The sequence below is a fragment of the Gavialis gangeticus genome, unplaced genomic scaffold (genome assembly GCF_001723915.1).
Source record: "Gavialis gangeticus isolate Ggan-Ray unplaced genomic scaffold, GavGan_comp1, whole genome shotgun sequence".
Taxonomy (NCBI): Eukaryota; Metazoa; Chordata; order Crocodylia; family Gavialidae; genus Gavialis; species Gavialis gangeticus.
In genome coordinates this window covers 20,531,229-20,545,369 of record NW_017729027.1, presented here as the reverse complement: position 1 = coordinate 20,545,369, position 14,141 = coordinate 20,531,229, and the positions used below count along the sequence as shown (strand labels likewise).

General features: G+C 41.8%; 1 protein-coding gene across 4 annotated transcripts in view; it reads left to right on the top strand.

Annotated features, from left to right (window-relative positions):
- Positions 1 to 14,141, top strand: part of FAM135A (family with sequence similarity 135 member A) — a 192,285-nt gene that overhangs the window by 72,357 nt on the left and 105,787 nt on the right. For all 4 annotated transcript variants that reach the window (XM_019520497.1, XM_019520496.1, XM_019520495.1 and 1 more), the window contains exon 4: positions 7,367 to 7,446. In XM_019520497.1, the coding sequence (XP_019376042.1) occupies positions 7,367 to 7,446 (80 nt within the window). The remainder of the gene's footprint in view (positions 1 to 7,366; positions 7,447 to 14,141) is intronic.

Genomic DNA, 14,141 nt, shown 5'->3' with positions numbered 1-14,141 from the left:
AGCTGACCCAAGAATTCCTGGTCAAGCTCTTCTCCCTGGTTTGTTTTTAAAGATAGAACTCTAGACTAGTTTTCAGAGACACTGAAAAAGTCCTGTCATCCGCCTCATCCCATCTCCTCTCAACATAGAACACAAATCAGTCCACCCAAGGCAGCCAAAAGCTGAGCACTGGTCATAGTTACCAATATTGAATTGAAACATGATGACAAGCTGCACAGTCAGTGTTTCAAATAAAAATAAATTAAAATTAAATAAAATAACTATAGCTATAAAGAACTTTGGAATATAGGAACTCTCAACACTTAGGATTGTCCTTCAGGGGACTGCTGCTATTCGAAGATGTAGATTAATTTCATAAGTTTTTTTAGTCTTGTATATTGTAGCATATACATCTACTTGGATGTTAAAAAATCAGAAAGATGCTTTGTGTTTTTACTTTTTGTTTTTGAAACTTAAAGCCCCCAAAAGATAGTACCAAATTAACCTTACTTGCATATTCTCTGGGCCACAGGAATCCTGGGTGTTTCCTAACAGTAAGCAGGAACAAAAAAAGGCTTTGGCCATCCCATGGAGAAATAATCATAAGTTTTGTTTAACTTACGTTTCACTTCTGTCTTTCAGTTATTTCCAGCAGCTGCGCCTGATGTTGATATACTAATGTTCAAAACTATTCCCACCATCATGCTGCTATACTTTTCTTAGGTGTTTTGTCTTGCAAATTAGACACATTTGTTTTTATAATAAGTTGAAAACATATCCTATTTCATTTAAGCTTTCTCCTTTATTTACCTCTGTTCATATAAATTTTGCTATTCACTGAGAAATACTTCAGGCTTTCACAGGAGCGGTAGATAAAATATTTAAGATCACCTCTTATTTGGCTTAATTTTTCTCTGATTGTTAAAGGCCCAAATTAAAATCTTGTTTACCGGAAAAAAAACAAATAAAAAACCGATCAGGCCAGATTTAGATCTCATATTGGTTTCAGTTAGAAGCAATTTCACTACAGCGTACAAAACAAACACATTTGCAAAAGTTCACTTTTAACAGTAGTAACTGAGTCCATGGTAGGGATTTCAGCCAGCACCACTGGGTTGTCAGGAGTGTGAAGAGGTGTGATTTGTGATAGATATACCTGCATCTGAAGAAGACTAGTGTAGCTATAGCAGATATTTGGGAGTGTTTCTGCAAATGCTTCCTGTACTCTCTAGTCTGTAAATTTTACCAATTCCCCAGATGAGGTATTTAATGCCAGTGATATGATTCTTGAATTGTGGAGACCCAAGGCATTGAGATAATTCAAGAAAAAGTCTAAGCTTTGATATTTTGGGTGCAAACCTTGAGCTTGATTAATGGAAAAATTCTGGAATCAATGACTTTTCCTTCTACTTTCATGAGAGAGGTGAAGATACCTTATGCTTCTAAAGAGCTTTGAACACTTCTGTGGTGATAAAACTAGATGCAATGATTGGGTGTTCACTGCGAGAAAAATTCAGATTTATTAAGGGCATTCCTAAGGGCAAGGATCCAAAGAAATTATTAATGTCTAATTGAATGTGAGGCATTTCTTCAGCTTCAGATAGGCATTGCTTACAAAATACAATCACTTTGTATAGGAAAGGGAGTCATTCCCTTTACAAAATCCAGTCTTAGGAAAGAAATGAAGGTGATCAAAGGTCAAGTGGTCTTGAGAACATTGTTATCACCAGCCAGGGTTACTACTGATAGGGAGGGTTGATGGTCTTTACGACAGTTGGCTCCAGGCCTATTGCACAAAGTACAGGGCACAACAGGAGACCTGTCTTTCAAGGAAATAGAGCTCTTCAACATCCTGTCAGACTAAGTGCTTCACTTTTTCAAAAGGTTACATTATAGTCTGTGAATTTTCCTGCTAGCCTGCGAAGTCCTACAAGTATTATTTTTGAGAGGCTGAGGACACCATCCTGTTCCAGCAACCAACATCCAAACTATAAGCAGAAAAACGTCATGGTGTACTATCTGTTGTCTTCCTTTTGAATCAACCTGGCACTCTGAGACAGCAAGTTTGATGGAAGAGTTGAGTCACTAGAGCTAATCTGAAGTATTCCTCCTTGTTCAGTAAATGCCTTGGTTGGGTGCCAAACATAGACAGCTATCACAGCAGATGGATGGGTATTAAACATTGCCCATGCTCCCTACACAACAACATTCCCTACCTTATACCATTTTCTTCAGGAGCTATTCTCAAAGAAGGTTCTTGCCATCAGAACTAGCTTTGTTGTTTTCTCTAGAAGCCATAAAAAGCCATTGTGGGAGTACATGAGAGGAGATTACTACTCCTAACAGTGTAGAAACTTACACAGAAGAAGACTAAACAAGGACATATGCAACCTCAACTTCAGGGTGGTAACAGTTGTGTTCAGCTCATCTCTTGAGGCTCAGTGCTAGTTTGAAACTCAAGCCATTCACTCCATAGAAAGAATTTAACATTATAGCAGGCCCCCAACCTTGTACAGTACTTAAATAATGCCTTACAAACTCTCTACATCTGAGTGTTCATAAAATGATCATAGTGGTGCATCTCAGAAGTAAGGGCTTTGACATCTATCCTTATTTGGAATATTAGCTGGTCAAGGGCAGATCCCAGCAGGAGATAAAATGTGTATGGAAAAATTCTCAGCTTTAGCAGAGTCCAAGACTTCATGCCAAAGATGCTCTCTCATTTATTGGACTGAAAGTAGGTCATCCTTTTGTTTGGTGCCCCCTTGTGGCATTCTCAGCCTGCCACCCATATGTTAGGTTCCAATTTAGCAATCCTGAAACTTCTTAAAGGGCTGTATACACACTAGTCTGTACTTCTGCCTGGACTCCTGCATAGGCTTTGCAGTGCTCAGGATGACTCTTTCTCTGAATGTGCCTTGCACTACCTTACTCTGAAGACTGACTGCCTAGTGACTATCTTAGTACTCTTTTGGCCGATTCCCTGTGCTACATTCCACAGTGACAGGTTAACAAAGGGTGCAGTCAAGCCTCTGACGGGCATAAATATTCAAGAAAATTGAATTATGTACAATTTAGTCCAGTAATAATACTTTATAGATATCCACTTATCTTACCTTTTTCAAAGTCAGGAAGATAGCTATTCTTGCCTTGAATTATATATTGAATTTATGCCTGACTTGCTGGCAATCTGTGATTTTTAACTTGATTTAGCAGCATTTAATTCGGTGAGCACAAAAGTCATTAATAAGCAAAAGACAAACTCTAACAGGTTCCTGGAATTATTACTCTTCAGGAAACTTCAAATCCATGAATAGGTACTCTTTAAGTATCTATGCTTTTCCCCAGCCTTTCTAATAACATGAGGAGCTGTTTTAGTGTTTTGCTGCTTTAGTCAAAATGTGTACACCCATCTTAAAATGGGTGAGAGGTAAGCTAAAACAAATTGAAGTGTTTATTACAGTTAGCACAGTTGAACTGTATGATGAAAGTAACTGGTCTTTGCTCACATAACTGCTGCCTGGTTGCAAAAGTGGGCAGAATTGAGATATATATTTAGATTGAAAAGAGTTAACTACATCATAGCTGAAATTTCTGATGGAACAAGGTTGACAGGTTGTTTTAAAAACAGTTGAAAACAGAAAGGGAAAGTTAACTGGGGAGGTGAGCCAATCACAAAGAAGGAAGGTACAAAGTCAGAAAAGATATGCTTTAGGTAAATGAAGGGTATAGCCAGGAAAGTGAAGCTTGACTAAAACAGAGTGGCTGTAAGAGGAGATGAAAGTAGAGAAAGAGTAGAGTGTAAATGAAATACAGTGGAAGTGATTTGCAATGTAAATGAGAAGGAGTTAACATTTAACAAATGTTCCTTTAGAGTATGGGGTTTTAAAGCTATGGTCCCTGGGCCAGATCCATCCTGCAGGTCTTCTGAAGGACCTGAGAATTCAGGATTGGGGATGGGGGCCCATCATCAAATTCTTGGGGTGCATTTTGGTGGCAGGAGGCTGAGCAATGGCTTTGTTAGTCCCTGTGGCTCCCAGAGCCACCATCATAGTTTAGGTACCCACAGCAGCTTATGCTGCTGCCGCTTGCTCCCCCTCCAAAGGTGTGTCTGTATCTGGCCTGTGAGGAGCCCCATGGTATAGACCCAGCTGGGGGGGTGGGGAGCGGGCTGGGCAAGTCTGACAACCCCTGCTTTAGTGTTTATAAATTTCATAGATTTCATAGATATTAGGACTGGAAGGGACCTCACAAAATCATTGGGTCCAGCCCCCTGCCCAAAGGGCAGGAAGTCAGCTGCGGTCAGATGACCCCAGCAAGATAATCATCCAAATGCTTCTTGAATGTGTCCAGAGCAGGTGCTTGCACCACTTCTGGGGGAAGTCTATTCCAGACTCTGGAGACTTGGATGATAAAGAAGTTTTTTTTTTATGTCCGGTCTAAAATGGTCTTCCAGCAGTTTGTGACCATTTGACCTTGCCTTCCCTCAGGGTGCCCTAATAAACAGCTCCTGATGCACACCCCTTATATACTTATAGGCTGCCACCTCATCCCCCCTGAGCCTATGCTTTTCCAGGCTTGAAGAATCCCATGCCTATCAGCCTTTATGTATCTGTCATTGAATGGAATAGTGTTTGTTGCATGTTGAGGCTTTTTATCTGAAGGGAGATCCTTACTAATCGTGGTCTTTGAAAATTAATTACAGTATACACTCCTAACCTTTTGGTAAATATCTTATCGTCATAGAGAAGTAGAGCTGGAAGGGACCTCCAGAGGTCATGTAGTTCAACTCCCTGCCTGAAGTAGAATCATCCCTATCCAAATCTTCCTATACAAACTCATAATCTAATCTTTGTAAAACTACCATCAATCCTAGCACAGCACATAACACCCTAACCTGCTACAGGGAAACTGTGGCAGCCAATGTCCTGCTTCTATAAAAGATTATTAATATATACTCAAGAGACCTGAGGTAGAGGGCCTTGCCCCCTTGTGCAGAGGAAGACAAAAAACTACACAGTTCGTACCAGTCTGACTATGTGCAGTTGATCTGACTCAGAGCAGAGGGGTAGTGCTGTCTAGCCAAGAACTTCAAGCTTTAAGTTGCAGAAAGAGCATTGGCACACCCCAGTCAAAATGCCCAGCCTTGGCTGCAGCCAACACTCAATGCCTCTGAGGAAGGCTTAAAAACATCCTGACACATGTAGCAGAAAGGGGAGGTGGGGCAACCAGTAAAGCCCATGCATGGGAAATACCCATAGTAGAACATAGGCATAGGTGCGCCTAGATCATCCTTGACCAGTGGCTGTCCAACCTCTTGAACACCTCCAGTGACGGAGAGTCCACAACTTCCCTAGGCAGTGTATTCCATTGTGTTGCTGTTCTGTCATCTGCTATGTGTGGTTTATTACTCATTCTAGTTAAAACATTGCTTCACAGATAAGAGGTTGAGTTTTTTATTTAATGTTCACATATTTGCCCTGAGCTGAACCACTTCTTCTAAATCAGGGATGTCAAACTCATCAGGCCCCTCATGCCCAATGGGTGGAGCAGGGGCAGTCTGCGGACCTGATTGGCTCAGTATATCAGATTGGATGTGGAGTATGTTGGCCTGTCCCACGTGCCATGTGCTGGACCCACCTCTGTGTGCCATGTGCACCAGCTCTGGCCCCCATAAGCCACATGTGACATGAGGGTCTTGTCTTAGACTCATGGGCAGCACCATGGACAGGATGATAAGGCTCAATGGATAGGGCTGGATTTGACTGTAGGCCATATCCGTTTTAACGTCCAGTATTTTTAAAGGCCTGGTGTTAAAAGCTCAGCTTACCAGCCTACCTTGAAAAGTTTCTTGTTGTTCTGGCCCAAGGTATGGAGATAGTTTCAGAGTTCTAGTCAAGATGATTGTGTGCCAAGATCTAGGAAAAATGCAGTTATGGATCCAGCAATTACACTTATGACTATTGTATTTTTTTTAAAAGCCCCGCTATCTCTTCAGTAAGGGAATCCTACCGTAAAGTGGCAACTTAGCCATATGACTAGGGAGAAGTATAAGAGTATCTCGTGTAAGTGATACTTTGCCAAAACTTAACCCTGTTTGCTAAAAGCCTGCCCAATAAGGTCTTGTAATGTTTTCAGAAGATTCCAGGCTTGGACTCTGACAGTCCTCAAAAAGGAAAGAGTTCCAAAGCTGAGAAGCAGCTACCAAGAATATCTTCCCACATATTTTCAACAAATGAACTTGGCATGCAGATCAACCTTGCAGGAGGTTACTCTCAGCTGAACTTAGGGTTCCAGATATCTGCATGGTTTTGTCCTGGGGACCCAGGTACACATTAAATAAGAGGGGTGACAGGATAGAACCCTGAGTGATCCCACAGGATAGTTCCTTTGCCCATCGCTACCTTCTGTGACTTCCCTGCTAGGAAGGAGTGGAATCAATTAAGAGCATTCCTACAAATACCCATGAAATCATGTAAACCTGTTATCAATACTTCATGGTCAACAATATCAAAGGTCTCTGAAAAATCTAATAGGAACAATAGGGTACAGTTTCGCCTTTTGATCTTCACATGAAGATCATTGACCAAGGCTAGACGTACAGTCTGTGCTACATCCAGGTTGAAAGCCTGACTGAAGGGGTCAAGGAATGTGAAAGTGTCCATATGTGCCTGGAGCTGTCATGTGACCACTCATTCAGTGAAGTTCCCCCAAAAGGGAGGTTGGAAATGGGGTGGTAGCTGGCTGGGGAGTCGGCGTGAAGAGATTTTTTTTTTGAGTAGGGAATGTATAATTGCATACTTAAGAATTTCTGGCATCCTGCCCTCCCAAAGACAGGCCCCTACAACAGTGGCACCATCCTTTACAAGCCACGATGGCTACAAGTGCACTTCACAAACTGGATGCCTGTATTCCACCAAGCACTTTGCCTGCACTGGTGCAATGAATTGATGCAGTTGAAACTGATGCTTGTGAACAGGGTAAGACTGAGCTTCGCCAACCCTGAACTCAGACTCTTCCGCTAAATGGGTTGTCTCCAGGCTGTATGGAACACAAGAAATTTGGTCTGAAAAGTTGGTAGGAAACTCACCAGATTGGATTGTAGATAGACTCAGTTTCCAGGCAGACACATGCCAGATTAGCAGGCTGTTCATCACCTGGAATGGTATGAAACTAATACAAAATTATTACCAATAAGCAATTAGAGTGGAAAGGGGAGATAGCTTAATTTAAGCCTGGAAATCCTCTTCTTTTTTTGAAAGTGTAGAATTTAGAGGAGGAGGTCATTAGAGGGAAAATAGTTTCATTACAATGTGTCCTTTGTATATTGATATAGAAAGATGCTGTTTATCTTAACATTTTACACATTCTTTTTCTTTTACTTCAGTTTTTACCAGATTCGTGCATCTATGAAAATTCCTCCAAGAATTCCACACAAATTAGAAGCTAGCTTGTTACGTGCTACTGGTAAGTACAGGAACTTTTCCAGTGATAAGGTTTAATCTGGTCCTGTTTATTAAGAGGATAACCTGCCAAAATGGTTAGGTGCAGAATTTGACTTGCTGTACATTAACAGTGCTTCACATTCTGCTTTTCCTAAATTAAAAAAAAACAACCAAGAATAAAATTGGTTTTGGGTGAGCTGCGAAATACCTTGGTTACACATGGAGCTTGTTTATCTTTAACAATTATTCACAAAAAAAGGACTGTAGAATTTCCTTGCTGCTGCTAAAGTATGGTGCCCCATCCCTGCCAGCCACCAACTGAACAGGGCTGTACTTTTTTCCTCTTCCCTCAACTATCTAGAGAGTAGTTAATCATATTAGTCTGAAGTTAGGCAGGGTATGGTGACCCCTTTGAAGCTAACTTGAATATCTGATACCTTATGACAGTGGGCAGCACTGATTAGGTCCCCAGCAGCCCATTAACACTTTTCTAACTTTGTGGTGTTTGCACATCCTAGAACACTGGAAGTGGGGGGGGAGACATTCAAGAAGCAAATTAACCATTTTGATTGCTGCTATCAGAGTTTTCAGAGTTGCTAAGTGAAAAAAAAATTCTGCTTGTAAACTAAGCATATTTAAAGTAGAGTCACTGAGAGACTTATTTACCGTAACTGCCTTAAAACTAATTCTGAGTAGAACCATGATTTAAAAAGCATATATTATGACACATGATTTGCAGTCCATTTGTTTGAAGAATAGTCATCTATTTTTATAGTGCCATCTATTAAAATGTTTTAGTGAAAGGAAATGTATCAACTTAGGGGTAAATCTTGAAAATCAAGAATCTAACAGTACAGTAGTGGGACACAGGAACCAACTTGCCCATACTCATAACTCTTTTAATGGTGTCCTGTAAATAACTACATATTTTCTAATTTTTAATGTCTTCATATAGATAAATATTTCTTTTTAATGCATGATATGATTTGAAGCAGACTTCAGTTACTTTTCATAAAGTAACAGTGATATTTTTATAATTCAATGCATATATCCCAGCTCTTATGCTATACAGGCAGTCCTTGGACTTAGGACACAATAGGTTCCTGAAAAACGCATCTTAAGGTGAAACGTTGCAACTCGGAACCAATTTTCTCTTAAGAAACAATGTTATAAATCGGGGATTGGTTCTTGAACCAAGGCCCACTACCCTTTTTTCACCAAAAATACCCCAGAATTGTGTACTCAGTCAATTATAGATTAATAATATAGCTACATTAATATATTAATATTGTAAACAGCAATTGTATTGATTTGGAAGAACTTCTTTGAGGTGACTTTGCTGGACTTTTGGAAGGGCTCTTGGTTAGACTTTTTGATGGGTTCTTGGCTGGATTCTTCTCAGGAGTCTTGGCTGCAGGTTTTTCTGGAGCCTTGTCTGCTTTCTTAAAGAAAGTGTCCAAGGAAGTTTGGACAGATGTTCTCCAGGGAGATGAGTGACACAGCGAACTTGTTAGCTGGCATGGCATTGCATCGGATCAAGCGTTGTAAGTCGAAACTGGTGTTGTAAAGTTGAAATGGTGTTAATCTATAAACGTTGTAAGTGCGAAACATTGTAACTCGAAACGTTGTAAGTTGAGGACTGCCTCTACATCTTTTAGTATGCACTTAGTTAACATTATGTTTGCAAAGTAAAGCACTTGCATTAGAAAATGCAGTATTAAAAATGCCGAAGTGGTGTTAAATAAATTCCCTTCCACATATGCATTGTGTTGTAATCTTCAATTACTTGGCCATATACTGTTTTTACACAGGATTCGTTTCTTTCATCGTCTGTCAGTCATTTGCATAGTTCATCATCAGAGCTCAAAGCTTTATATCTAGGGACCTACCAAAATTGTGATTGTTTTTGCATTTTTTGCAGAAAATTTGAAAACAGGTGTTTTCTGCGAAAAATGGCAGGCTCTGTAATTTTGGTGGGTTCACTGCAGGGACAAAAAAAATTACTAGCAAGCAGAGAAAAGGTTGGGAAGGCCTGCAGCCTTTAACCATGAGGGGAAGGGAGAAAGAGGGAGCAGATGAGAGGCTGAGCCCGTGACATAGACTCAGTACAGGAGCCAGTCCAGGGCCAATCAGGGAAGCAAGAGGGTTTTGGTGCCATCTTTTAAGCAGCCAGAGGCATGCTGCTGCAGCATGCTGCAGCCTGAGGAGGATTGAGCAGGGATGAACACTGAGAAGAAATCTTACAAGAGAGCCAGATATGTTTCAGCTCTGGACTGTGTACGGCAGTATCCTGCAGGGACCTCGCATGCAGCTGGGGGCAGACTGTTCTGTACGACCTGCAGTGTGACTCTGGAAGTGTTGAGGAAAACCAGTGTAGCTCAACATGTAGGCAGTGTCCAGATATGCATGCATGTGCAGCTTCTTGTGCCACAAACCTCTTTGCGGTGCTACAAACTGCATGTCTGTAATGTTAAAACATGCCTTGTGCTGCAGGTTTGCAGTGTGGGGACAAAATTTGCTACCAAGATTTCCCTGTAGCAAAAAAACACTGCTGAGAAATAAAGTGGCATGGTGGATGCTACAATAGCATGCACCGGAACAAATGGAAGTTTGGTGTTCCAGAGAGCTGCTCTGGCTGCTGGAGAGATGCTCTAGCTGCTGGCCAGAGCATCTCTACTGTTTAATTTGTGCCCCAGCTGCTCCAACATGCCAGGAACCAGGAGGAATGCGGAAAGGGCAGTTTGCCCGAAGTGGGACAGTCTGCCTCTCACCAAAGTGTATGTGCAGGGGGGTGCACTGTGGCATAAAGTAACAGCACAGATTTGTGCTTTTGCAGACTCATGACCCTGCACATGTAGATGTGGCCTTAGAGTCCTAGGTGCATATGAAGCAAAAGCCTGCTTTAGAGGCTGAACTTCAGAGCAAGAAACAAGCGACCATGTCATCGCTCTTTAAAAGGACCACAGAAAACAGCTTGGCAAGGCGAGAGGTGGCATTTTCCCTCACAGAGGCTTTTGCAGGTCGTAAACATTTCACTGGAAAAACTTGATCACCCAAGGTGAAGGGACTACCTGAACCAAAATGTTTCAAATGCTGGCAGTTTTCTTGTGTGCGAACAAGCTTCACCAAGACTGTCTCCCTGCAGTGATTGCCTTGCAAATATAGTCTGCATTGGCAGAATATGAATCCTTCTCCATTGTGGCTGATGAAGCCACTGACCCTCAAGATAATTATGTGCTGCACGTTTTATTTGTACCTGGGAGCTGAACAGACCTGGACCAGCCTGTTTTTCAAACAGAGCTGGTCCACCTCATGTCTGTCAATTTTTCTACCGTATCTCAGACCATAGTGAAGGTAAATGTCAACTACAGCTGGTCAACTAAGGTCTGGTATGAGAAGTCCCTCGCCACTCAAAGTGAAGATTTGCATGCGACTGTGTTGTTGCTGTCACTAGAGCCTGTGCTCACAAGATGGAAGTCATGGTTTAGTGCTGTCCGTACCATGCTGAGCATATGCTGTACTACCAGCAGTTTGCAAGCAAGAAGCTAGAAATCACACCTGGCACACAGTGCATGCTTAAGCTTTGTGATCTCCTGGAACAGGGAGACATTCAAGATCAAGTGAAGTTTGCCAGAAAATGCCTCCCAGTTCATGGAATTTCAGATGAGGTTTGAAGGCCGGCAGGTTGTGATCTACTATGCACACCACAAGCTGATGCATTTGATAAGTTGTGTTGAAGACATGGCATCACAAAAACTGTCAAGATGTCAGCATGAAAACCAGAAGAGAAAGGGACCTGTGAAGCTGAAATATTACTACAGGTGCAATCCGTCACTGCCACTGCAGTTCAGACAGACAGCTGCCTCCTTCATTAGTACTTTTCTTATTTTGGTCCCCGACCAGGTGCCTGTTCTGAGTTGTGACTCTCAGCTACTGAAATCAACCCCTGGATGGCAGAAACAACAATAACAAATGTGTGGCTTATGTGAAGAGTGCTTCTGCCTGTATTTTGGGACTCTGTCTATGACTGGTTTCCAGATCTGTACAGCCTGACAAAATGCTGCCTTACCATTCCAAAAAACTCAGTGAATGCTGAGTGTGCCATTTCAGTGTATGGACAAATGTTCATTCTGCAGAGAGAGAATGTCAGCAGCAACTGCTGCTGGATGCTGCATGCTAGCATTTAACCACTAGCATGAATTGCCTGTCTCAAGGTTAGCATTAAGTAAACTCCTTTTTACACTGTTCTTTAATAAAGTATAGTTGTGATATTAGTTCATGTTGTGCATAGCTTTAATTTAATAAGACATGGCAGTTTAGAGTTTAATTAAATGCTTAGATTGCCTAATAATGGCTTGGGTGGGCTTAAGCAGGGTAATTAAGCTATGGTTCCGGCCATCTGCTAATCTGCAGGAAAGGAAGGGACTGCTGGGGCCATTGGCCAATTACAGGCTTGTGCCATGATAAGTCAGTGAAAATGATGGCTGGCCCCATGATCTGCCCAAAAAATCGACTGCCTGCCTCCTCAATTTGTGTATTGTGTAGATCCCTATTTATGTCTACCACAGACTTCTGCCACTTACACTATTGAATAACTGATAACAGTAGTAAGTTGTCTTCTCTGTGAACTAGAACTGGGGAGGATTGATGCATACACCACCAGCGGAAAAACAGTGAGACAATCTTGGGTTCCATTTCAGGCTCTGGAGAGGAGTGTGGTCTCAGTCAGACTCGTGTGTGTTCCCCTACAATGTATCCCAGGTCTTGCCTCTTCCCCTTGCCTAGTTCTATGTCACAGTCCATTCTCCTTAACTATCTAGGCACAGCCCCAGTCCTTAAATTTCTCATTCCAGTCTCTATCTCTATGCCTGGCAAATCTTGTGTTTCCCCTCTCCAGATTTCTCTTTCTGTGTGCATCTTCCTTTCCCAGTTCCCAGTTGGAGTCTCTCTCCCCAGACTGCTCTCTCAATTTCAGTCTCCTGCTTCCACTTCTCTTACCAGGAATCCCTTTTCAGTCCTCCTCAGTTCTTCCCATGCACCTCATTTCCATATCTTTCTTCACCACTCTTTGTTCTTCACTGGTTATATAGAACTAGCCAATTGCCCATCAAGAATGAGGACGGAGCACTGCCACCCACCACCCTGCACCACTGCTGCCTCGTTGGGGGTGGGGAGCTTGCTGCACCATCCCCTCCCTCCCCCTCCTCTAGCACGCTGTGCCACTGCTGCCTCCAGTGCTGCTGGCCTTGCCCCTGCTCCCCGCTCAGTCCCCTCCGTACCTGCTGTCATGGCAGCGCACTGCACTCTGATTGGTAAGTCCTTTATTATATAGGAATAGTGACACGTGTTCGTGGCTGGACATGGTGTAGCAGGCTGTCTACCTCCAGCTCTCGTAGCCAGTTGCATCTCTAGCCTTCCACTGCTTGCCCTCTTCTTGTGACTTAGATGTTAGAAGGGTACAGTCATATGTACCTTGAAATTCTCTAAATATTATATACCATCTTAACCTGAAAAATGCACAGTGGCTCAGCTCAGTCGCTCTTTCGTGAGAAAAATGCTTATTTTGTGGATTAGATTAATCAGATAAGGGATATCTATTTCTACTGTACAAGAATAAAGAAATTCCTCATTGATTTTGTTTAGTGACTCCCTAGCTGGTCTTTTCAGTTCCTTCACAATGAGGCTAAATACTAGCTATTAGGAACTAACCCTCTTGTATGGCTCTAAAGCTGAGGAATGGCTTGTTGAGAGAGACTGTAGGTCATATAAGTGTACTAATCTGGTGTCTTGTGAAGATTCTCACCATCAGTAGAAGATAGATAAAGATAATGGGCCTCCCTTCTAATTGTAGTTCTTTGGGTTTGTTTTTGTTGTTTTGTTTTTTAAAATAATTAAATGGGGAGAAGCAGCCACTTCACACAAGTCGGTGTGAGCGCTTGGAAGACTTGATGCGTTTCATGTCATATCCCTACTTCAGCACATCGCTGCTTAATAACAAATTCCAATTTTTTGGCAAATTCAAATAGATACAACTTTTCCCAAAGATGTGCACGTTTGTTCATGTGTTAACTTTTCTTTTTTCACTCTTAGTCTTCCTCGAGAATGCCTGTTCTCTCCCACTCCCACATTCGTGTTAGCTCAAAGCACCCTAAGTGTCATTGTCTTAAAGCATTCTGGATGGTTGGAGCCTATAAAAGAAACAAGAATTGTGCAGCTGTGCACAAAAATGGGATTATGTGGTCACTGACAGTAGAAAATTACCCCCTGGTAATGCTGCCTTTTTTGCTGTTTTTTCAAGATTATGGATCAGGTTGTATACTGCACTCAGACTCTACAGGTGGAGGCAACATGGGCAGTATGATGTGTAAAGGACCAGAAGCTATGAGACGCCTTCATTTTAATTCTGGGTTATCCCCTGATTTCCGTAGTGGCTTTTGACAAGTCATTTCGCCTGTCTAACATGATTTTTCCATCTGTAAAATGTGAGTTTTTCTGTACTCTCTCAGGATGGTGAGAGGACTGATCCATTTTTATTTTGCAGGTTGAAGATGAAAGGTAGAACCGACTGAAGTTTATCTTTTCTGGTTCATAGGAAATTTCAATATTCTGAAATATTTTAATTCCATTTCAGAATAAAGCCAAGCAATGTATCTTGAAAAAATTCTAAAACAAAACATGCCCTGTAGATGCTGTGAGTTATTGACTGAAATTGACATT